The following is a 25,594-nucleotide window of genomic DNA, read 5'->3' as shown; positions in this document are numbered from 1 at the left end:
TTGCCCCTACCCTCTTCCCTCTCTCCACTGGTAGCCACTTGTTTGTTCTTTATATCTGTGAGTCTATTTCTTTTTTGTTATATTCACCAGTTCGTTTTACTTTTTAGATTCCACATATAAGTGATATCATACAGTATTTGACTTTCTCTGTCTGACTTATTTACTAAGCATAATATCCTCCAGGTCCATCCATGTTGTTGCAAATGGCAAAATTTGATTCTTTTTTATGGCTAAGTAATATTCCATTACACACACACACACACACACACACACACACACACACACACACACACAGTACACCTTCTTTATCCATTCATCTGTTGATGGACATTGGGTTGCTTCCATACCTTAGCTATTGTAAATAATATTGCAATGAACACGGAGGTGCATGTATCTTTTTGAATTACTGTTTTTGTTTTCTTCAGATATATACCCAGGAGTGGACTTCCTGGATCATATGGTAGTTCTAATTTTAATTTTCTGAGAAACCTCCTTACTGTTTTCCATAGTGGCTGCACCAATTTACATTCCTACCAACTATGTCCTAGATTTCCCTTTTTTCCTCATCCTTGCCAACATTTGTTGTTTGTCGTCTTTTTGGTGATAGCCATTCTGACTGGCGTGAGGTGATATCTCATTGCAGTTTTGATTTGCATTTCTCTGATGATTAGTGAGGTTGAGCATCTTTTCATGTGCCTGTTGGCCATCTGTATGTCTCCTTTGGAAAAAATGTCTATCCAGGTTTCCTGCTCACTTTTTTAATCGGGTTATTTGTTTTTTTGATATTGAGTTTTATATGCTGTTTACATATTTGGTATATTAACTTTTTATTGGTCATATCATTTGCAAATATTTTCTCCCATTCAGTTGGTAATCTTCTCATTTTGTCAGTGGTTTCCTTGGCTGTGCAAAACCTTTAAGTTTAGGTTCCATTTGTTTATTTTTGCTTTTGCTTCATTTGCCTTAGGAGACAGATCCAAAAAACAATTTGCTCAATTGATGTCAAAGAGTGTTCTACCTACGTTTTCTTCTAGGAGTTTTATGGCTTCCCTTCTTTAATTTAGGTTTTTAATCCATTTTGATTTTTTTGTCCTATATGGTGTGAAGAAATGTTCTAATTTCATTTTATTACATGTAGCTATCCAGTTACCGCAGTACCACTTATTGAAGAGTCTTTCTTTTCTCCATTGTTTATTCTTGCCTCCTTTGTTGTAGATTAATTGATCATAAGTGTGTGGGTTTTTTTCTGGGCTCTCTATTCTATTCCATTGATCTATGTGTCTGTTTTTGTGCCAGTAGCATACTGTTTTGATTATTGTAGCTTTGTAGTATAATCTGAAGTCAGGGAGTATGATACCTCTAGCTTTGTAAAGATTGCTTTGACTGTTCAGGGTCTTTTGTGGTTCCATATAAATTTTAGGATTATCTGTTTTAGTTCTGTGAAAAATGTCATGGCTATTTTGATAGGGATTGCTTTAAATCTGTAGATTGCTTTGGGTAGTATAGACATTTTAGCAATATTAGTTCTTCCAATCCATCCATAGTATCTTTCCATTTCTTCGTATCATCTTCAGTTTCCTTCATCGGTGTTTTATAGTTTTTAGAGTCTTTTACTTCCTTGGTTAAGTTTATTCCTAGGTATTTTATTCTATATGAGGCAATTTTAAATGAGATTATTTTCTTGCTTTCTCTTCCTGATAGTTCATTATTAGTGTATAGAAAATCAACAGATTTCTGTATGTTAATCTTGTATCCTGTAACTTTGCTGAATTCATTTATTAGTTCTAATAGTTTTTGTTTTGGGTGGAGACTTTAGGGTTTTCTGTATATAGTATCATGTCATCTGCAAATGGTGACAGTTTTACTTCTTCCCTTCCAATTTGGATGCCTTTTCTTTCTTTTCTTTTCTTTCTTTCTTTTTCTTTTGTCTGATTGTTGTGGGTAAGACTTCCAATACAATAATAAATAGAAGTAGTGAGAGTGCGCGTCCTTGTCTTGTTTCTGATTTTAGAGGGAAAGCTTTTAGCTCTTCACCATTGAGTATGATATTAGCTGTAGGTTTGTCATAAATGGGCTTTATTATGTTGCTATATGTTCCCTCTGTACTAATTTTGATGAGAATTTTTATCATGAATGGTTGTTGAATTTTGTCGAATGCTTTTTCTGTATCTATTGAGGTGCTCATGTGATTTTTACCTTTGTTAATGTGGTATATTGCATTGATTGATTTGTGGATATTGAACCATACTTGCATGCCTGAAATAAATCCCATTTGATCATGGTGTATGATCTTTTTTATTTATTGTTGAATTTGGTTTGGTAATATGTTGTTGAGGATTTTTGCATCTATATTCATGAGAGATACTGCCCTGTATTTTCTTTTTTAGTATCTTTGTCTTATTTTGGTATCAGAGTAATGATGACCTTACAGAATTAATTTGGGAGTGTTCCTCTCTCTTCAGTTTTTTGAAATAGTTTGAGAAGGATAATGCATATATTCTTTGTATGTTTGGTAGAATTCCCCTGTGAAGTCATCTGGTCCTGGACTTGTTTGCTGATTCAGTTCACTACTGATTCAATTTCACTACTAGTTTGTTTAGATTATCTCTTTCTCCCTGATTCAGTTTTGGAAGATTGTATGTTTCTAGGAATTTATCCATTTCTTCTACGTTGTCCAATTCATTGGCATATAACTGTTAGTAGTATTGTCTTATGATTTTTTTGTGTCTCCGTGATATTGGTTGTAATTTCTCCTCTTTCATTTCTTATTTTGTTTATTTAGGTCCTCTCTTTTTATTCTTGATGGGCCTGACTAAAGGCTTACCAATTTTATCTTTGCAAAAAGCCAGCTCTCGTTTTCACTGATCTTTTCCATTGTTTTTTGGTCTCTATTTCATTTATTTGCTCTCTGATCTTTATTATTTCCTTCCTTGTGCTGAATTTGGACTTTGATTTTGTTCTTTTCCTAATTCCTTTAGATAGTAGGTTCTGTTGTTTATTTGAAATTTTTCTTGGTTCTTGAGGTAGGCCTGTATTATGGTAAACTTCTCTCTCAGAACTGCTTTTGCTACATCCCATGGATTTTGGAAAGTTGTGTTTTTATTTTCATTTATATCAAAATATTTTCTGATTTCCTCTTTGATTGCTTTGTTAACCCATTGGTTTTTTAGTAATAAGTTGTTTAGTCTCCATGTTTTTATGTTTTTTCCATTTTTCTTTCTAATTTCTAGTTCCATGCCGTTGTGGTCGGAAAAAAATACTTGATATAATTTCTGTCCTCTTAAATTTATTGAGACTTGTTTTATGGTCTAGCATGTGATCTCTTCTGGAGAATGTTCCATTTGCACCTGAAAAGAATGTGTATTCATCTTTTTTGGTGGAATACCCTGCAAGGTATCTACTAAGTCCAACTGGTCTAAGTGTAGTTTAAGACCACTGTTCCCTTATTGATTTTCTGTGTGCATGACCTGTCCATTGATGTCATTAGGGTGTTGAAGCCCCTACTGTTATTGTATTATTGTCAGTTTCTCCCTTTAAGTCTGTTAGTATTTGCTTTATATATTTAGATACTCCTATATAGGTGCATATATATTAATGAATGTTATATTCTCTTCTTGTATTGATCCCTTTATCATTATATAATGCCCTTCTTTGTCTTTGTTTTAGACACTATTTTAATGTCTATTTTGCCTGATATGAGTATTGCCACCCCAGTTTTCTTTTTGTTTCATTTGTGTGATATATATTTTTTCCATCCTCTCACTTTCAGTCTGTGTGTGTCTCTAGCTGTGAATTGAGTCTCTTATAAGCAACATATAGATGCACCTTTTTATATCCAGTCAGCCACGCTATGTCTTTTGATTGGAGCAATTAGTCCACTGATATTTAAAGTGATTATTAGTAAGTATGTACTTATTGCCTTTTTGTTGTTTCCTGGTTGTTTTTGTAGTTCTCTCTTCTTTTCTTCTTTTAGTTTCTTCTCTTGTTTGATGATTTTCTTTAGTGTTATTCTGTGTTCCTTTCTTTCTGATTTTTGTGTATGTGTTGTAGGCTTTTGATTTGTGGTTACCACAGGGTTCGTATATGTTGACCTATAACTATATCTACTTGTTTTAAAGTTCTAACACGTTCTACAAGATCTTCCTTTTTTACTCCCCTCCCCCACGTTCTGTGTTTTTGATATCATATTTACATTTTCATGTCTATCTCTTAACTGTTTAATGTAGTTATAGTTGATTTTACAGTTTTTGTCTTTTAATCTTTATACTAGCTTAAGTGGTTGATCCATAGCATTTCCTATATATTTGCCTTTACTAGTGGGATTTTTCCTTTCCTATAAATTCTTACTTCTTTTCTTGTTGTAGCCTTTTCTTTTCCACTTAGAGAAGACCTTTTAACACTTCTTGTAGGATCAGTTTAGTATTGATGAACTCTTAGTTTTTGCTTGTCTGAGAAGTTATTTCTCTCTCCTTCAATTCTGAGTGATAACCTTACTGGGTAGCGTATCTTAGGCTGTAGGTCTTTCCCTTTCAGCGCTTTAAATATATCATACCACTCCCTTCCAGCCTGCAAAGTTTCTGCAGAAAAGTCAGCTGAAAGCTTAATACCTTGTATATGACTATTTTTCTCTTGCTGCCTTTAAAATTCTCTCTTTATCTTTAACTCTTGCCATTTTAATTATGATATGTCTTGGTGTTGGCCTCTTTGGGTTCATCTTGTTTGGGACTCTGTGCTTCCTGTACTTGGAAATCTGTTTCTTCAGCTTTGGGAAGTTTTCAGCCATAATTTCGTCAAATATATTTTTAAACCCTTTCTCTTTTCTCCTTCTGGGACCCCTACCATGTGCATGTTAATATGCTTGATGTTGTCCTGGAGGTCCCTTAACTGTCCTCATTTTTTAAAATTTGTTTTTCTTTTTGCTGTTCTGATTGGATGATTTCCATTGTTCTATCTTTTGGATCATTTATGCATTCTTCTGTATTACATAGTCTGCTGTTAATTCTTTCTCATATGTTTTTCATTTCAATTATTTTAGTCTTTAGCTCTGACTGGTTCTTTTTTATGATTTCTAGTTCTTTGCTAAAATTCTCACCTGTTCATCTGTTCTTTTCCCAAGTTCAGTTAGTATTCTTATTACTAATACCTTGAACTCTTTATCTGGTAAATTATCTGTTTCATTGGTTGTTCTTTCAGGTTTTTTTTTCTTGTTCTTTCATTTGAAACAAAAACTACGGTCTTCTTATTTTGTTTACCTTTCTATGTCTCTATGAAATTAGGTGAAACAGTTAACTATTGTGCTCTTGAAGAGGTGTTCTTGTGTGGGAGCATCCTATGTAGTCTGAATGTGCCCAGTGGCTTTGATGTTAGAGCTGGATCTGAAATGAGCAAGGGTCATGCCTTCCCCGAGGGTGTGCTGGCAGCTATCACCTTGGTGGGAGGTGTGGCTAGAGATGGAGGGGCTAGCGATGGAGCGGCTAGAGCTAGAGCCAAGTGTGAGCCTGGGCTTTTCCTGTGCTCATTAGGCATCACCACCATATCAGGGGTGGGGGTGGGTCCCAAGGAGGTGGAGCAGAAGCCCTGAGGGTCAGATCCGAGCTTATTCCATTCACTTTAAGTATGTGTTCTCCCCACTCCTGGCAATGGCACCTTCTTCCCAGAGGAGAACAGTGATGGAGCAGGAGGAGCCAGAGCAGACACGCAGTCTTGGGCACATGCTGGGACGGTCATGGCACACCAGTCAAGAGTTGCAGACCACTCCTGATCTGCTGCCTCCATGAGTGTCAGCCATGGCTGCCCTCACCCTGTTCACATGCAGTGCCAGGTCCAAGCCAGCTCCAACCCCTACAAGAGCCCACTCTCCTCAGCATCAGCACCTCTGCCCTAGAAGGAGCTGCACCAGAGCAAGAGGGGCTGGAGCAGGCACCTGGTGCAGGCTGGGTCATGCACTGAGCCAGTTGTGGGAAACTGGCCAGAGCCCCGTGCAGTTTCAGTCTGCTTCCTCTGCCTTTTTCAGGGAGTAAGCAAGCACGTGCACACTCTGCATGAGTGAAGTCTCGATTTCTTACAGTCCTCCTTTAGGTCCCACTGGTTTTCAAACCCACTAAGGGTACTCATCTTCCTGGTTTTGAACCTTAGGGCTGGGGTGTCCAAGATGTGGTTCAAACCCCTCACTCTTCAGGGAGGATCTTTGAGCCCCTGATATCCCCCTCTTCTTCTGTGTCCCCGCCTTGGAGCACAGGTCCCAACCTGATCACTTCCCCTCCCTTCCTACTCGACTCTGATCTTTCTTTACAAGCTTGGTTGTAGGAGAGTCTTTCTGCCAGTCTCCCATTTGTTTTCAGTGAGAATTGCTCCACGTGTAGATGGTTTTTTTTATGTGTTCATTGGCAGAGGTGAGCTCAGCATCTTTCTACTCTGCCATCTTGATCTCCTTCTGGATCAGATATTTTAAACATTAAAATCAAAATAAACATTCTGAATATATATATCAATTATGTTCAGCGTTCAGTAGGCCAGGTATAATTTGAAGTATTTTTTATGTTAATTAACTAATTTAACCCTCCCATCAGCCAGTGAGATGCATATTGCTTCCCCCGTACTGAATAAGGAAATGAAGGCACAGAGTGGATAAATAACTTGCCCAAGTCACATATCTAATAGTTGCCAGAGCCAGTCTTTGAATACATTACAGAGCGGCTCCAGAGTCAGGATATATTATACAAATAAATTGTTCTGTGGAATGGATTTTTTCCCTGATTATAAAGGAACAAAGTCTAATAGTAGAGATTATAAACAACTCATATCTCTGAACAGGGTGGTAATTTTATTATTATATATAATAATATTAATATTATGTATAATATAATAATATAATTATTGTTATAATTTAAAATTTTTTTAATAAACATAGTAGATTTATTGAGTGGTGCTATCAACATGTCAAATATAAATACATTCATGCATTAATTGTGGAGTTTTCTCTCATTTTTAGGAAGGTGTTCTAATCAATCCAGAGTGAGTGTTTTGATTTTCTGTTGGCTCTTTGTTTTAAATAATGCTGAGAAATTTTTTCAGTGAGAATTTTAAACCTGTTTACTCTGCTTATATGGAAGATTTTTCAATTTTCAAAAATCTAGAATCTTTTTTGTTTGTTTTTCATGACATTAACTTTTTTAAAGAGTCTGCCTGAGCCAGTTGTCCTGTAGAATAGCCACTGTTTTGATTTTGTCTATTTTATCATGATTAGATCCAAGCCAGACTTTTTTTGGCCATAATACAGTAAGTGATGTGTGCTTTTTTGCATCACATCAGGTGGTATATAATGTCAGGTTGCCCCACTATTGGTGTTGCTATATTTAGTCCTGGATCTTTTTCTGAGCATTTTAATAGATTCTGTTGATCTACATGTCTACTCGTGTGTCATCCCCACATTGTTTTAATTACAGAGACTTTTTACAATATATATTGATACTTAGTATTTATTTTCAGTCATCACTCTTTTTTTCCCCAGGATTTTTCTAGCTATTCTTGCATAGTCTTCTATATGAATTTTAGAATCAACTTGTCTAGTGCTGGGGCAAAAACTATTTTATTGAAATCACATTAAATTCATATATGATCTCAGAGAAAATTGGTCTTTATGTGATGTTACATTGTCTTAGAACAAGGGATGTCTTTCCATTTGTTCAAGACTACTTTTATGTCTTTCAGAAGTATTTTTACATTTTCTTCATACTGTTTTATGTATTTTTTGTATTTATTCAAGTATTTTCTCTTTTATGATAATCTTATAAATGAGGTATGCTTTTTAATTATATCTTCTAACTGGTTGTTTGAAAATGTAAAGGGTATTGATTTTTATATATTAAATTTTATATTATGCTGACTTTCTGATTTTTTAGTTCTCTTATTGGTTGTGTTAGTTTTAGCATTGATTCTTTTGGACTTTCTGGGTATAAATTATATTATCTGAGTAACAGATTTACTTCTTTTCCAATTCTTGAGAAGGGCTTGCAGTTTTCGTACAGACGTCTTTATATTGAATTTGGCAGGAAAGATCTTTGCCTTCTAAAATACTGTATTTTACTGTAATATAATAAATTGTATTTCATTTCTCTTAGCCATAGATAATCAAAGCATAATTCTCCCTGTGCCCCATATAGAGATTAATGGCAATTTCCAAAACTCAACTAGGATGCATAGTTATAGTGTTGCCTAAAACAAATAACTCTTTAGAAAGTTTCATAGAACGGAGGAGAGAGGTTCTCCTGTCCTTAGCACAGTGCCCTGTGCTTGGTGGGTTGCCCATAATCATTTGATGATGATACATAAGGTTGCTGGATATATGTTCTGGCTTCAGAATTTGGCACTTTGTTCGGCCTGCTTTGTTTTTGCAATAAATCTGATCATCTTTTTTCTTTCTTTCCTTTGATCATGGTCCTGACTTGAAGATTGGTAGAATTTAAGGAAACTAAAAAATATATAATTCTGCTGTTCCAATCAGTCAGGTACAAGTGGGGTATAATGTCATGTTCTGATTTTCCACAAAGTAAAATACCCAAAGCATCTCCCAAGAAGCATAAAATTTCTTCATTATCTTCTCCAGAGTGTATTAATGTCTGGAAAATTAGGAAAATTTTAAAACAATACATCTCAATTTTTTAGTAGGTTTAGAAACATTACCAAAGGAAGTAGTTAATTAATGTTTTTAAAAAGAGTCCTAGAACATGAATTCAAACATTCTGATGACTAATACACACAGTTAACACTGCATTGTAGAATATGAAGCCGGCGGCTATGGCATAGATTAATTCATTCAGTTAATATTTGAGTTAACTCTTGAGGGCCTTCTGTGTTTCGAGCATTTGGACCAGGCACTATGGATACAAAAGTGAATTAAATCAGATCCTGACCACAGGGGCTAGACAAACACACAAATGGGTCTGGAGGTTTGTGACTTAGATGCATGGGTTTCAGTAATGGTACTGCTGCTCCTTGGTTGTGTGACCCATCTTCTGACTTACTTTCTGAAAGCTGCTATTTCCTCCCTTTAAAATGGTGTTATCTTTGTTGTTTATTAATTAGCTGTCTTAAAATTCTTAATAGTTGTCAAGTTTTGTTTGTTTTATTTTAATTTAAGAGATTCTCTAATTTTTCCATTGTTATCAGTGGCACTACCAGTCGTATAAGGTTATTTGCTGATCTTCAAGTTACTGAAACTCCTTACCAGAGTTTATTTTCTTTGCATGCTCATGGTTGTGGTCCCAACTATTCTGCTGGAGGTCTGAACTACAGCAAAAAAATGAAAGCAAACCTGTGCAACTCTTACCCCTGTGCTGAGGCACAGGATTAAGCTTCTCCTCTCAAGTCTCGTCAGTTGCAGGTTACAGCCATCTCCCAGTAACTGGTCCTAGAAGCAAACTCCTCCAGGTGGATGGGCGTATAAGGCCTCTGTTTAAGGACCATTGTGGTCCATAGGATCTGCCAGGCCCTTAATGTACTACAAACATTGAACTGACAGATAATAGCCAGTTACCCAGAGGATTCATAGCTTCTGCTGGCTGAGAGCCCTCAGTGAACTCTGGAAAACCCATTTTCTGCCCACACCTTGAGAAGAGGCCTGTTTTCCATGCACAGCTCCTTGCTCAGCACCGAGGAAGACACAGCCCTCCCATTCCCACACCTTGCCTGACACACTGGCTCTGAGATCCCAGGGAAAAAAAAAAAACTTCATCTTCTGAGATACTGTCCAGCGTTTGCCATCCCTCTTGCCTTAGTCTTTGTAGGCCTCTGGAAAGGAGCTAAACATGATTTCAGATTCTAAAATCATTAGACAAAGTGAAAAAGAAGATGCTCACCTAGAAGATTAAGTGGCATAATTATCAAAAGATAAAAAATTATGAAGGTAAAAATAAAATGGGCTGCAGAATTAAACAAATAACAGAATAAAACTTCCCTGAGCAGGAGAATGATAAGATTCTGCAGATTAAAGGGCTATCAAGTCCCAAGAAAGATTAATAATAACAAAGACACACTTGGACATACCCTGGTGAAAGCAGTCTGTTGGCACAATTCCCTCTTTCAGGGGAAGTCAGTCTTTTTTCAGGCCTTCATCTGGTTGGATGAAGCCCACTCACATTATGGAAGGCAATCTACTTTACTCAAGGTCTGCTAACTTAAATGTCAGTCCCATCCAGAAACATCTGGAATGTTTGATCAGATAAAAGTGAAATAAAATATAGATTTTTTTTGGGTAAAATTTACTTAAAATAGCAAAATATTTGGGGATGCTTTTCCTTAAGCTTATTCCTTTCTGTATTTTCTCTACTGAAAGCTTAAACAAACATGTATGATTGTATTTCTAAATGATATTATTTCAGTAGCAATCTAAATTTAAAACTAAGCTTATATCGGGTTGGCCAAAAAAAGTTCGTTCAGGTTTTTCCATAAGATGTTATGGAAAAACCCAAACAAAATTTTTTTGGCCAACCCAATATCTTTAGAAAATTCATTTTAAAATTCTAGTTTTCAACACATTCTTATCCTGAAGTTGAAACTGTAAAACATGTAATTTTTTTCTTTGTACTTTCATAAGCTAAGGATGTAGATTTGGGGGTTTTTTAGTTTTTTTTATTTTCATCATTTTGAAATTACTTTCTAATTGGATAAGAATTTTAAAATCAGTAGTCAGCCTAGGCCTATTTTATGGCAGTCAGATTATAGTAGTGAGAACACGTATGTAAGATGTTGCTAATTCCTGAACCCCGTGGTATGACCACTCTCATTTTAAAGCCAGTGTGTCGTGCCAGACTATTCTTAGCAGTTGCAGCTAGAGAGGGTTGTGAGAGCATGAGGGCTGAGGAGGTGAGGATTTCACCATTAGTTCTGTATACTTCAGTGTAAAGTCTTACAATAAGAATCAGCATTATTTGAATATTTTCAAAAATATTTTTCTTGGGTTTTAAAAAACTTTTCAAGGCCAGTGTTATCTAAGAATAAAAAATGAGTTAAATGCCTATAAATGAGAGGAACTAGTGTTTTGTTTCAACTAGGAATTGTGCTATTTGCTCTTAACAGTGCATTGCAATTCTCACTTCTAACCACCCCTGCGTGGTTAAGCTTTTAGCCTTATTTAACAAACTGTTAAACTACTCACATGTTAACTGTTCACATGTTGGTCTGCTGATTGACAGAGATTGAAAAGTAAATGAGAGCCACACCTGTGTTCATTTTAAACTTGCGCTTGATTTTGAACCAGTATCTTTCAGATGAGATGCAATGTGTTACATCCTTAGAAGCTGTTTATTACAAAGAAATGCAGTAGAGGACATGGGGAACAAAAAGATAAATGTATACATGATAAAATGATTTTTCTCAAGGTTAGCAGTCTATATTGTCATTTTAAAGGAGAGAATCAAGGGAACTTTTTTTCTTCAGTACTCTGTGGTGATTGAATAAATAGCCGATTGTATCATAGTAGGAAATCAGATGATCAAAGAGAAATTCAAATAGATTTACTTTTTGTTTTTGAGAAAATAAGGAAGCGATTCTTTTCATAGACTTTGTGATATTTCTTTATGAAAACTTGATGACCTCAAGACAGAAGCAAAACTTTCATTGAAGAAATGTAGCAGAGGGAGATAATGGTATAATTTTTGAGCTGAGAACAGAATAAGAGCACATCTCCTGCTATTGCTGGATGCCACTTGATTGAGGAAATTGGCTTAGCTCACCTTGAGTCAGCTCTCTTAGTTAGCTAAACTCTCCAACTGTTTCTGACCAAAGAATTCATGATACCACTTTAAAGGATTCTGCCATCCAAGGAGGCTTTTTTCTTGTAAGCTGTAGGAGTCATGTCTTGCTGACATAAATGTTTTCAAAATAAAATGTATAGGTATAATAAGCAAATATTCACAGTCTTTTCATTTCACAGGGATTATCAGTATAGAAAGAAAGCCTTGTAACCACCATGTAGATACAGCACCAACGGTAAGGCAATCTATTTCTACATTGTTAAAACTGTTAAGAAGGCACAAAATAATACTGGTTATAGTGACACAAAATGCCATTGTAGAAAACTCTTGTAACCTACCTTTTGCCAAGAGTTATACCCCTTTAAGAAAATTAACCTTATGTTTTCTAATTAATCAAGATAACCTATCAATTTTTACTAAGATATAGGAAAATAAGATGCTGTATCATTTTTACAAGTACTTGTTTTATATTAATGTTATGAATAGAATGGTATTTAATTTTAAAATACTTTATACTTTTGATAAAGTACTGTAAGTTTTTATGCAAATTGATTTACACCCTTGTAAAAATGAGTATTATTTTCTGCACTAGCATCATTATTTAGCGTGAATGTTTTGTAATAGTGAAAGTAAGCCATTATGCTTCATTTCTCTCGTAGACTACTATGCCTTATTATTATAAAAGTGAAATCTAATCTTTTACCCCACTACTATTACTACCAGATAACAAAAGGCATTTAAGAATTATAGTATCTATTTACTATATTAAAAATAATTATAGAAAATAATATAAAAGGAAGACAAATAAATTTCCCTTTTAATCTCTGTATATAGTATTTGTATGTATGAAATACACTTCAGTCGCTGGTTCCCACTTGAAAGATTCACAAGAAATAGACTAGAGTATATCTCTTCACTAAGCATATTCTTGTTTCTTATCCTTTCTATATAAAAAATCTTTCAAGTACTCCGTACAATTCAGCATTTCCTATTGTGAGAAAGATTTAGTAATATCTTTTTTAAGAAAATAAAAAAGTATTAAACTATATTTGAATTTTATTGATAATTAATATTTTCCTCACGGACAAATTGACTCCATTTTTTCTATTTGTTATAAATCTATATAATTGATTCAGCATGTTTGGTAACTTAATACGTGGGGCTTCAGAAACGACTGATGTTTGAGGAATTAATCATTAGCATAGTCATAAAAAGGTACATGGATATAGTGTGTGTGTTCCAGTTATCCTTTAGTAAGTATGCTAAAAGAATAGCCATAACATTATGTAAATTTTATTCATTAATATTAAAAATGGAAGGCTAGCAATTATGGAAAATTAATTATTTTAAGGTATTTGAATAATCTACTCATTTGACTATTTTATATACTTTTGAAATTTATTTTATTCCTGTAGGCTTTCCTGCAGCACCTTGTTTGCATTCTGGGTGTTTTGTACATTTTGGAGCTCAGAAAAGTGTAACCTGCCAGGTTTTTTTGTTTCACCCTGTAGGCTGATGGCAGATTCCCATGTGAATTAAATCATAAAATAATAGAACCAAATATTCATGAAATCATGAGAAATAATGGCATGAACAAACTTTACAGTAGTGCCCTGATCTCAACATTACTCCTATGAATTAGGAACAAAATTTAATGCATAATAGTTTAGGTATTGTTGGTTTTTGGTTATGTTCTCCCAGTTGGATTATTAAATGGTGGCTCCTAATATATTAATAACATTTCTACTCTGTATAGTTGATAAGTTTTAAAATACTTGGTTTATACAGATGCTCCCGTAACACTCTATAGATCCCCAGGTTTGACTTGAGCCAATCTTCCTTTCTGATGTCTTTTTCTGAGCTGTTCTCCTTCTGTCTCTTTACTATAGCTTAAGCATATTCAACAACCTTTCTCCTCTCCCCCATAGTTCCCCAGCTTGCTGACAGTTAACCTTGGCCCTTTCTCCATAACCTCTAAATAGAATCACAGGTCTGTTCATTACCCAATCTCTGCTGGGCCCCAGGACAGATAAAGTCTGATTTTCACAGAAATATAATTTTACCTAATTTTCATCCTTTGTGTCAGTGTGCCCTTATTTTCCCTAAAGGGTTTAAGAGAAGAAAATATTTAGAGATAAAAGAAATAGGAAAAAGTCTAAAAGTTTTACAAAGTGGGATGTTTGTGAGTTCAAACTTTGTACTATACTGGCTAAAAAGGAGAGAGACTCTTTGGGCCTGAGAAAAAAAGTAGAAGGGGAGTGGGCCAGGATTTCACAATGGCTGAGGCTCTGAATGACTCTTGTCCTCATACCTAGCCACCAGTTTCCAGCCTACCTCTCTACAATTCCTTTGGCTCTAAGTCCTACCGTGAATGGCTGGGGTCTAGGAGAGTGCTAGATGCTACTTACGACTAATTCAGCAAGGGAGGGAAGCAAGACTTTCTTAGGCCTCTGTGACAGGGAAAGATGTGTTTCTTGACGTTTCAGGTTGGAATGAACTTCTCTGTAAATATATGGTTATGATAGTTTGATCTTATAGCGTTATAGTGGGATGCAGTAGTGTTCTTTAAGTGAATATAGGTTAGCCTGAGAACAAAACCCCTTTTGTCCCTTGGTTCTGTGTTCTTTCTCACTCTCTTTTTAATTTACTTGTTCCCCTTTTTTTTCATTTATTACATGAATTTTAATTTTTTGTTTGGAATTTTTTTTCTTTTTGACATAAATAATACCATATCTGTGTTTGAGGTTCCTTCAATAGAAAGCAAAACAGAATATCCCCCCATGGCATGACCCCCTCTACCAAAAAGAATCAAACCTTCCTGCTTAACTGGCTATAATCACTACTTACTTTTTTTTGCATTCAGAGCTCTGAATTTTGTTCATATCTAAGAGTATTTTTTCAAGAAATATAAATTGAGAATTATATTACCTGAATCTGCATATTTTAAAATATCTCTCATTTGTCTTTGCATAAGACAGCTTGCCAGGGCTTTTAATTATTTGAATATAACCTTTTCCCTTCAAAATGTTGTGGAAATTGATCATCATTTTGCCTTCTGTCATTGAGTATTTCAGGAGAGACATTCAAATCAGTCTGATAGTTATTCCTTTGTATAGGTAGCATGTTTTGCCTGTTCCTGTATTACAGATTTTCTTTTATTTTCTTTATATGTAACGTCTTAGCTCAGATTTGATGCATAAACGTGTGGCTTTCTTTTCACTGATTTTTGGACTAAATGGTATTCACTCAGACGTGTTACTATTATAGGAAAAACAAATAAGACATCATACAATCATAATATTAGATTACATGAAGATAATTAGATCATGCCACTTTAAGAGCTGGTTGCTGCACCTGCTTATAGCCTCCAGCAAGTTAAGGATAATATCAGACTCAGATTAATCAGAGGTCATTGTCTGAACCCTGAAAGGCAGGTGTAAAAGTAAGTTAATAGTTAAATCAGCATAGGCTTGAGTCCCGTAGTTACTTTAAGTGGAGGACTTATTTGCAAACCAAAGAGAAATAGCAGCTAGCATAAGGAAGTCTTCCACCCACATGTCTGGTCTTTTCTTACTTTAGGTTATTACACAAAGGACTTAGTTAAAACATACCTGCCTTTTAGTGTACAGTCATATGCACAGCAGTTCCCATAGCTTTTCCTACTTTCTGGTGGAATTAAAACATGGTAAGCCATGTTGAATATATAAAGTATTTTTAGTGATTTGAGGAGAACTGTTTTTGAATTTCTTCCAGTGAAAACTGGTATGATAAAATTCAAATAACATCAACATGGCCTATTGTAGTCAATCATTTTTGTAAAGCTTCTGCATTCCAAACCTGTAACCCTAACTTATACTATTTCTTTCTTCTTATTTTATTCAGTGATCCCACAACCCCCACTAATGAGAACGAATTTTCTTTTAACAAAGGGATTTTTTGTCAGTTTATAAAATTACAGCTTATGTTTTCGTAGAGGTCTACACATCTACCACAGCACGTTGAAACAAACTCCTGCCTGTCTCATCAGAATTATACCAGTTATGGAACACTTTTGCCATCTGTTAAAGTGTTGCATAAATTATTAAGAATTAAAATATCCTAGCTTGATTGGAAATTTAAATGTTGGTTCATTATTCTTCATTGTTATAAGACCAGTTTAACAAGCTGTTCATTCATTCTGCGGTTACACTCCTTCTAGGTTTTCTAAGGGCTTGATTGATAAATTTTTGTCACATGATTTTTCGTCAATGGTAAACTTTACTGTGTTTTAGAGTATTTTATTATTATGAAAATATATCTGAGATGTTTGTGGTGTTGCTTGCCCTTAACAGTAAACTTATTCATAAATGTACATACAAATTAAACTTTATTCTGAGCCTCTTTTGGATTATATGATTATGGATTATATGATATTCATTCTACAGCATTTTGAGTTGTTTCTGCTGTTAGATTATTATCATTGTTTAGCCCACTCTAGGTTCACAAGATTGCTACATATTGCATTATTGCACATTAGTTTAATAAATGTATACATATGTTTACATAAAATATGTCTTTCACATTTTAACATACTGTTGGGGACAGCCAATCTAGAATTTTCCGGGAATTCATAGTATGTAAACTAGGGTGAATGTGCCCCTATAAAACTCATAAAATAGAACCTATGGCCAATCTCTTCCTGAAGGCAATTGTAGGGTGGAGAGGGAACTGATAAACTATAAGCTTTTATAACTTGTCATAAAAGAATCTGTTTTCACTTATCAATAAAGTAGCAATTCAGAGCAATTCTATTGAAATTCAAATGTAAATGCAATAAATTCATTCTTTTTTAAGACCACTTGTGAGTTATCCATAATATAATATTTTTCTTAAGTATTTGCACATTGATTTTTCTCCAGATATTGTAAATTATGAAGCTTATGTTGATTTTTCCCGTTAGCATACTCTGCTGACATTTGTTTTTCTCAGGCTTTTTTCCACCAGTTCTCTTTTGACTTTGCTAAATTTCTCTACCTGAGAAAGTTTTAAAATTCTGAAAGTATCATATTACTGGAGGACTATAACATAAGAGTGGCATAATAGGAATTTATTTTCTAAATTATCGGCAAACATTAGGTGTACGGTGCCCATAGGACAGTACAGTATCAAGTGCTGGGTAGGTGTGGGAGTGGTATGGGGGAAAGCAGAAATACAAAAAAGTATAAAACATGCTTTGTGTCTTTGAGCAGCTCTTGGTCTAATTAGAAAAGTGAACTGTAAATAGTTAAATCTCAATACATGAAATGGATAAAAGTTCAGAGCAATATAGTACAGATGTCATGTCAACAAGGCAGCTTGTACTCAAGTATAGGAATATGGGATGGGCCTTGAATGCTTTAGGAATTCCCAGGGCTGTAGTGATTTGGGAAGGCTGTTTAGAGTATGAAGGTGCTAAACTGGATCATAAAGGACAGATGGGATTTTAAAAGGAATAGGATGTTCTAGACCAGAGTAACAGTGTGACAGAAGATCACAGAAGGAAAGTACACAGAGTTTAGAGATGGAGACAGTTTGCCTGAAGCAGAGCATTTCAGAACATGAGATAGATTAAGAAAAGGTAATTTGGGCATGATTTATAAAGATCATTGGATGTTAGGTAAAAAATTAAGACTTTATCAATATAAGCAACAGTAAGGCATTTGAGCATGAGAATAAGATGATCAAGGGGTAATGTTTTTAAAAAATTAAAATAAAAGCAGCTCATGAAATTGCAGGTAGATGGAGATTAGAAGAAAGTAAATGATCTGTGAAGCTACTATTAATCCACATTCAAGGTGCTAAGCGTCTGGATAAGGAAGGGGCAATGAGAAATCTTTATGAGAAAGATTTGGAAATTGGAACTGATGATAGAAATTCAAAAGAAAAAGAGGTAAATGATGGCTGGAGACATAGGTTACTGAGAAAATGATGACTCTTTTAACAGATTTTTAAAAAAATAGGGACGAAGGATGATTTTTAGAGAATAATAGATTCAATTTTAGACATGTTAAATTTCAGGTAACCAGAAGCCATGAACAAGTAGAAATGTTCAGTAGAGAACTGAGCATATAGGCTTGAACCTCAGAAAAGAGGATGAGTTTGAAGATCTACATTTGTTGTGTTTGATAGAGCCACACTGAACAGCTCTGGGGTCCTGAAGGGAGATCCAGTGGTCAGAAGCCTCAGACCTCGGTTGTGGGAAGTCCTGTGTATCATTATAAGCGGAAAGCAAGCAAACTCTTCACAACAGGTGTCCAAAGGCCCCATCCAGGAAAGGGGCAGATATCCAGTCTTTAGAAAAAGCTCAGTCAGGAACCAGTCTCCTCTGACTCACCTCCCAAATTCGTTCTCCGCAGAGTTATTTATCCAAGGCATAAATGTGATCATATGTTAAAGATCTTGTGGTACACCCCATCTCCTACCAGTTGAAAGCTAAGCTATTTAGCATGTGTTCGGAAGCCTTCTGCTACCTTTGTAGACTTATTTCAAACTCTTCCCCAATACTCAATGCTGGCCACTCGGAGCTACTTGTAGTTCCCTAAACATGTCTAGTCTCTCGCATTGAGGAGTAATTTTAGAAGAGGGCTTAAGAACACTGAGTCCAGACCTGGCTTCAAGTCCTGCTTTGGCCACTTTTACTCCATATGACTTCAGGCAGGGTTCTTTACCTCTCTGTCTGCAAGTGGGAGTGATACCTACCTCAAGGATTGTTGTGAGGGATAAATGAGTTGAGACACATTCCACTCAATATTTTTCTGTATACCAGATATTGAATATTATTTCACCACAAGAGATGGCCAGATAATATGGACAAGAACATATCCCAAGCCTGAGGTCAAGAATCAAAGGGAGGACGCCGGGGTCCCAGCTAGGGCAGGGACACTGGGAACAAGGGAATCTGATGAAGGTTGCCGCAATGACCTGCGTGTCTCTTGACCAACCTTCTTTCTTTTTCTCTTTTCATTTTTTAAAGTGTGTTTATGTATTTATTTATTTATTGCATATTGTGACTGTCTCCTGCTGTCGATGCAGAAATCCAGTTACACCAAGACAACAAGCATATAAACTGGGATTGTCTTGGGCAGTCCTAAATGTGTGATCCCTTTATTCATCGATTCTGTAAGTCGTGGCAGCCAGGGTGATCTTTTTAAAATATAAGTCAGAATGGGTTATCCCTCTCCTCATTAACACTCTTCAGTAACTTCTCCTTACTTGTAGAATAAAACCCAAACCCTTTCCTGGGGCCTACCAGGCCTTGCCTGATCTGGTCTCTGCCTACCTCTTCAGCATCACCTTATGATACTCTTTGCTCTGAGTTTCTGGAACACAGCCAGCCTTTCTCCTACTCACCTATCAGCTTTGAACATTTGGTCTCTCTGCCAGGAATATACACCCCCTTTTGCATAATGGGCTTTTTCTTTAGATCCCAGTAAATGTCAGCTTTTCAGAGGATCTTCCTTCACCATTCTATCTGGAGTAGATACTCCCCACTTAGTCTTTTTATTGCACCTTTTTTTTTCCTTCTTAATACTTATCCCAATTTGTAATTTTTTTGTTCAGTTATTTTCATGTTTATCTCTTGTCTTCCTCGATAGAATGGATGTAAGTTTCATGAAAGTAGGGACCATGTCTGCTTGAGTCACCATTGCTTATAGACTGTCAGTAGATACAGCTTAAATGAATCAATGAATATAGGCTGAAACTATAGAAATAAAAAAGCACAGAGCTAGACTGGACTTCGGGGATGTCCATATTCAGAAGGTTGGAAAAAGAGCCCTCACAGAAAACAGACAGAAAAGAGAGACATAGGAAGTCAGGAATAGTGTAGCATCTTGGAAGCCAAGGGAGTCTAACTGGAGGTTTTGTGCCATCATAGGTAGTCAGAAAAGTTTGGGAGAAAGGAAGCTAGATGGTAACATTAGGAGGCATGATGAACTGGAAGCAATTCGGGAAACCTGTCATGAGAGGAGTATGGAAAATAGAATAGCAGTTAACTTAGCCTTGTGTGTATATTGCTGACTCATTTCACAAAAGAAAGTAATGTTTTGCCAATAGGGCTGCCATGAAAGGAATCTATGTAGAATATGAAGTAAATGTTTCTTTTTCCGTGCTCTTCAAAAGTGAAAAATTAAGCTTTAGTATTTATGCAACATTATTACTTTCAAAAAATTTCTCAGATGGAAGGAAAAATTCAGGAACATAAATGGGGAGAAGGATGCACACTGTATTTTAGCATTAGACAAAGGAGTAGAGTTAGGCAGTTGTAGCAAGATTCCTTACTAAGTATTTAAAACTTTTCTAGTTGGTAAAATGAGGAAAGTTGAAGAAGTTGATCTTTTAGGTCTCCTTTGGGTCTTTTTCATCTGCTCTTACTGTTCCAGGACAACATATTAAAGAAGAAAAACTAAGCAAATTTCTGATAGTCATCTCTTGAATGCTCACTCATCATTTCTCTCATTCTTCCTATTCTCAGGATTCAGTTAGAGTTCACCCATATATTATACACAGGGCAGTCGTGTCCACTGGGTTGACTAACAGATTGCCTATCACCACCATTGCTATTGGAAATTTCATGCTGCTTAATTAGTAGACGTGGGTTAGTTGTCTTCAGTAGATCAAAAACTAGACGTGGGTTAGTTGTCTTCAGTAGATCAAAAACTAAGTCCTTTCACTACAGACCAAATCTCTCCACCTTCATAAGCCCAGGGCTTGGTGAAATGATGCCAAGCAGTAGGTTATGGTGTTCAGATAACTGGTGTAATTTAGCCAGCAGGGGTTAGAGAGCATGTGCAGTACAGTGGGGAAGAGGAAGGGCACTGGTCTGGCTGCCTAGGATTCTATTGAAAGAGAAACCAGTAATCTTTTTTGCCCATTTCAATCTCTTTCACTATCTTTCCCAACACAAATAAAGTCGTGTTCAGTTACACAAACTGGTGGAACTTGAGGAATCGGCTAATCAAAACTGTGAATCAAGAACAATTCAAAAGTGCACAAATATTCTAAAACAGTACATCTGAAGCATTAAAAAAACTAAAGAAATTAAAATCATTCCATTTTAGACTCTAGCTGAAGTACTTCCTTACTCAAGCTCTAGTGAGATGTCTAGAAGTAGGAACACATGGTTCCCATGAGACCTGACTCCAGAGGAATTATTTTGGTCATTTTTTCCCCTGAGAGCAGCAAAAAGAGCAAGTGCTGGAAGGGAGTCTGCTTCCTCAGGAGCTTAAACTGGGAAGACAGGAGCCAGAAAGCAGGAGCTCTGTTAAATGCCATAAGGGGAGGTGGTGATATGCCCCACCCAAAACATTTACTTCACCCCCTAACCTGTTTCTTTGGAGTAGTACTTACTGTCATTGTAAGTACAGTCTGTGTTTCTGTAATGCAAATTAGGCAACGTGCAGTTAATAAATAGATGAATGATGTCAATAAGATTGCAGAAGATTTATTTATGCATGTTACAAGTTTAAACCCATCAGAGGCAGGCTTTCTCATAATCAAATGGAAAGACTGAGTCATTTTAGAAAAAAGCTGAAATGCCTTTTGCTAATGTCTAATTTAGTAGCTTCAAGAACTGCTAATACAAATGAAGAATTGTTTTGTTTGATGAAATCTAAAACCTGATTGGGTTTTTAATTTTGATAAACTGGTCTCTATTGAAAGGAAATTCTTTCATGGACCTGACTTACCCGTAATGCTGGGTACAGATGCCAGCAAAGATTTAATACCACATTAGTACTTTGATTAGGATTGTTAGTTTCTTTCAGCACCCTAGTTACAAGTTCCATAGATTTTAAGTAGTCTGCAACAACTGCATTTTTTTTTCATAAGCCTCATTCTACAGAATGCAAGACTTTATAGCAGAAAGGCCTATAAAAAATTATGGAATTTTGTCTCCCCTCGTAAAATGTAAACACCGCTAAAAGAGGGGTTTTCCATGTTCTTGTTCAGCACTGCAGTCTGAGCACTGTCCAATACCTTACACATAATATTACTAGCTATTATATTACTGATATTCATAATGATCCTGAATCTCTAAGAATAAGTTAATCATAATTATATCAAACTTATTTAACTTTGTTGTGAGCATCAATGATACACATGTATTGAATACCTACTATGTTGCCAGTGTATCTTTATATCTACTTTCTTTTCATCTGTATAATCTTAGATAGGTATTATTATCCCCATTTTATAAATTATGAAACTGAGGCACTGAAAAGTGAAGAGTCTTCACTAGGGTCACACAGATGGTAAATATAGAGCCAGGAAATTCTTTTCTATTTAATTAACATGTTACCTAAGAGCCTCTGGAGTTCTTGATATTTGCCAAAGACTACATTATCTGCTAATAATGGGATATTTTGATAAGTGTATTGAGACGTTTCTAATCTCTACACATTTTTAGTCGTTTAGCTTCAACGTATGAGAAGGATGTGTCACTGGTTACAAAAAGAAGTCCCCTTGCTTGTGGATACGGTCTTTCGTGGAAAACAAAAAACTACTTCTGCCTTAGAAACACTGTGTTTTCATAATTACTCAAGTTTTGTGCTTTACCTACAAATGATTAGTACTCTAATCATTTGTAGGTAATTTTACTCTGTAGGTGATTTTACTCTTGTAGGTGATTTTACTCTGCTTCTAGATCGTTATAGAACAAATCAATTTCCTCTGCTATAAACACAGCTCTTGAGATGCTTGAGAGTGTCTGTTTCATCTTGACATTCTCTTTTTTAGACTAACTCTATCCATTTTCTTCTACTTAATCTATACTGATTCCGTCCAGTTTGTTCATATTCTTTGGAAAAGTGACATCCAGAACTAGATTTAATATTCTAATTGTGATACGAAAAATAATGATATTATTGGTTTCTATAATCTGCATACTGTGTTTGATATTGAATTATGACCTACCATAACTTCTTGATATTTTAAAGATTTACTGTCAAGACCTGTCTGCCCGTTATTTACCTACTTGTGCCTCAGTATCCTCATCTCTAGAATGGAGATAATAATAGTACCCTCCTCATTAGTGCTGTTTCCAGTACTGAGTACAGTGTCTAGCACACAGTAATCTCTCAGCTTTCCACTATTACCGTTTAACCCTAAGTGCAGTGGTCCATTTATCCTTGCTGAATTTCATCAGTTTATTTTTGACTCATTTTTCTTTTGAATGCTGATTTTTTTCAGCCATGGTCACTCACTCCTGAACTCTGTAACATGGACAAATTTTATAATGCCCCTTATTTATTGTCTTTATTCACAACATGAGGAAAATATTGAACAATGAACAAAATCAAAAAGGCAACAATTTCTTTACATGTGGTCAATTTAAGTATTTATTTATCAACAAAATGCCTTATAAATAAAAGTCATTTTGGGGGGGGATGTTATTGTTTAAAAGCAATTTCAATGTTACATTGCATTGTCCTTTAGCAAAGCATTTACTTACCTGTCTTTAAAAATAAGATTTGGTGATTACTTGAAATTTTCCTTTTAATCAATATAAAATTTGATCCCTGTAAGGAAGCATTGAATATAGTACATAACAGAAACCAAAACTTGAGTTGATCATGCCATAAAATGAAGCAATTATTTAGAAAAACTTTTCAGACTCATCATTTTATGGAATTTTATTTTCCACTTTGGGAAAATTTAATCAAAAGTTATCAAACTAGTCCTCTATTCTTCCTGCCTAGATGGGCATTTGCCATCTGCCACTCCAGATGTTCCATAGATTCTTTTCTTACCTTGATAAATATCCACGAGTTTACCAGGTCTCTTCTTCCCGTGATGCCCTTTATCCTGCCATCTTCTCAGCGTCCCCAGGGATCAATCTTTGGCAGAGATCATAGTGCAGCAGCCAGTAATGCAGACACGTCTTGGTATAACCACATTATTGGGTCACAGATTAGTTTAATGCATAAAGAGTAAGTAAGATAAATCCCTAGAGGGAACGAAACTTCTGTGTTTTTAATTAAACTTCATAAACTTTTCTTGTCACCATATCTCTGCCTGGTAATATGGCAACATGAGCAGACTTTTCTGAGGGCACTTTATGGATTCAAAGCTTATTTTGCCAAACCTAGAAATAAATTTTCTTTTCAGAATGGAGTTGGAGTTAGTAGATCTATATTTTTTTTGGAAAATATGGTTACGTTTATAGTACTGCAGAAATATTTTACTACAAAACGCCATTCCTCTTTGATAAAGAACTTTAGGAGTTGAGTAATAACAATCATACCTCTGACATTTATTGAGCACTCACTATGTACCAGGCACTGTGCAAAGTGTTTTATGTAGGATATCTCATGAATATCATAATTCTGTATCATAAAAGTATCATCATCATCACCACCATCATCATCATCATTCGCCAGTAGGGAAACTGAAACATAAAAGGTCTTTAAGAGTCTTTTAGAAACATTTAAATTAAATGTGTTAATGCATTATGGTAGATGAGCCAAAAATATTAAGAGCAGAATAAGTTTATATGAGTAAACCATTAAACTCAAGTGTCACTCAGTGGCACAAGGCAGATTCTGTGGAAACTGGGAGCAGTTCAGATAGTATTAACAGCAATTAACACTTATAAAGACAATTTTTAGTTTTAAAAACCCTGCTTCATGGTGTGTATTATTTCATCTGATCTTTGTATCATCACTGTATCTTGTAATGGCATTAGGCAGGGGTGGTAATGAAGAGAGTAGACAACTGAGCAACACTGGTAGGGCTGACCAGAATGACAGCCAAGAAGGGTCATGAAGACCTTGAGGACAGGACGGCCAAATACAGATTCCTCCCTCTTCACCATCTACCATGGATGTTTTCTAAGAAAGCCAACTGCAGAATTTTTTTCTTGGAAAACATCCCATCCACACACCAAGGAGTTTTAATCAGATATGGTTTGGGGTTAGTGGATAGAGTCTTAGATTTCCTCAGAATAGTGGCACTTCAGTTCTCAAAGCTGTGGGATGGGTTAAAGACACATAAGTAACAGAGAGTAATCTGGATGTGAGAAGGGGATCTTGGGGTTTGGTGGGAAGAAAGGGGCCCAGAAGCTGTGGTTTTTCTAGTGCACTGGCAGAGTCACCTGTGACCTTGAGAAAGGAAATTGCAAGCACCTGTTACACTTCAAACCATGCTACCCACATGCCACAGACAGCTGTTTGAAGAACAGGACTAAAAAGAACAGGAATGAAAAGGTAATTGTATCACCCAAGAATGAGGTGATTGGGCTTTGTCCCTTCTTCCTTGAGACCTACTTGTAAAACTCACTGTACACACCCAAGTGTCAGCTGGTACCTGACTCCTCAGTTGATGTTTCTAATCTTAATTATTCTTTTCTTTCTCCATTCTACTAGAAAAATCTTCATAATAAATACTTAGGCTGTTAACCATTTGGGAACCAAAGAACCTGAAAATGAGTACAGCTCTATAAAATTCCTGTCTTTCCTGGGACTTATATTGGGCCTTTCCACTTTAATCTTCTGTCACTGGTGCTACCAACTGCTTAGTTCTTACTGACAAAACCTTGGTAATATATTAAGCTTATCTATTTCTCTTATGTACCACATGTATTGCTTTCCTCTTCTGTTATATTTCCACAGTCTAACCTCTTTTGTCCACTTCCATAGCCAGAATCAAGACTCCCCTCTCTGACGTGAATCGCTATGGTCTCCACCTCTGTGTTTTTGCTTGTATCTGTTCCTTTCTTCTGACTAACCTCACCTTCCATAACCATAATTTCTATGATGTTCTTTTTTTATAACAGCTTTATTTGGATATAATTCACATAGCAAAATGTTTACTCTTTTAAGGTCTAC

The 25,594-nt window shown here is 35.7% G+C and overlaps 1 protein-coding gene across 20 annotated transcripts in view; it reads left to right on the top strand.

Moving 5' to 3' along the window:
- AHI1 (Abelson helper integration site 1) overlaps window positions 1-25,594 on the top strand; it is a 219,081-nt gene that overhangs the window by 108,231 nt on the left and 85,256 nt on the right. For 18 of the 20 annotated variants that reach the window (XR_012324850.1, XR_012324849.1, XR_012324848.1 and 15 more), the window contains one exon: window positions 11,933-11,988. The exons of the other annotated variants lie outside the window; for them this stretch is intronic. Coding sequence is in view for 10 of the 18 variants with exons in the window: in XM_073789617.1 (XP_073645718.1) it covers window positions 11,933-11,988 (56 nt within the window). In the remaining 8 variants the exon portion in view is untranslated. The remainder of the gene's footprint in view (window positions 1-11,932; window positions 11,989-25,594) is intronic. 20 annotated transcript variants of the gene reach the window in all.

This window comes from Tursiops truncatus, chromosome 12 (assembly GCF_011762595.2).
Source record: "Tursiops truncatus isolate mTurTru1 chromosome 12, mTurTru1.mat.Y, whole genome shotgun sequence".
Lineage (NCBI taxonomy): Eukaryota > Metazoa > Chordata > Mammalia > Artiodactyla > Delphinidae > Tursiops > Tursiops truncatus.
Note: the sequence above shows the minus strand (reverse complement) of the source record. Positions and strands in the feature narration are given on the sequence as shown.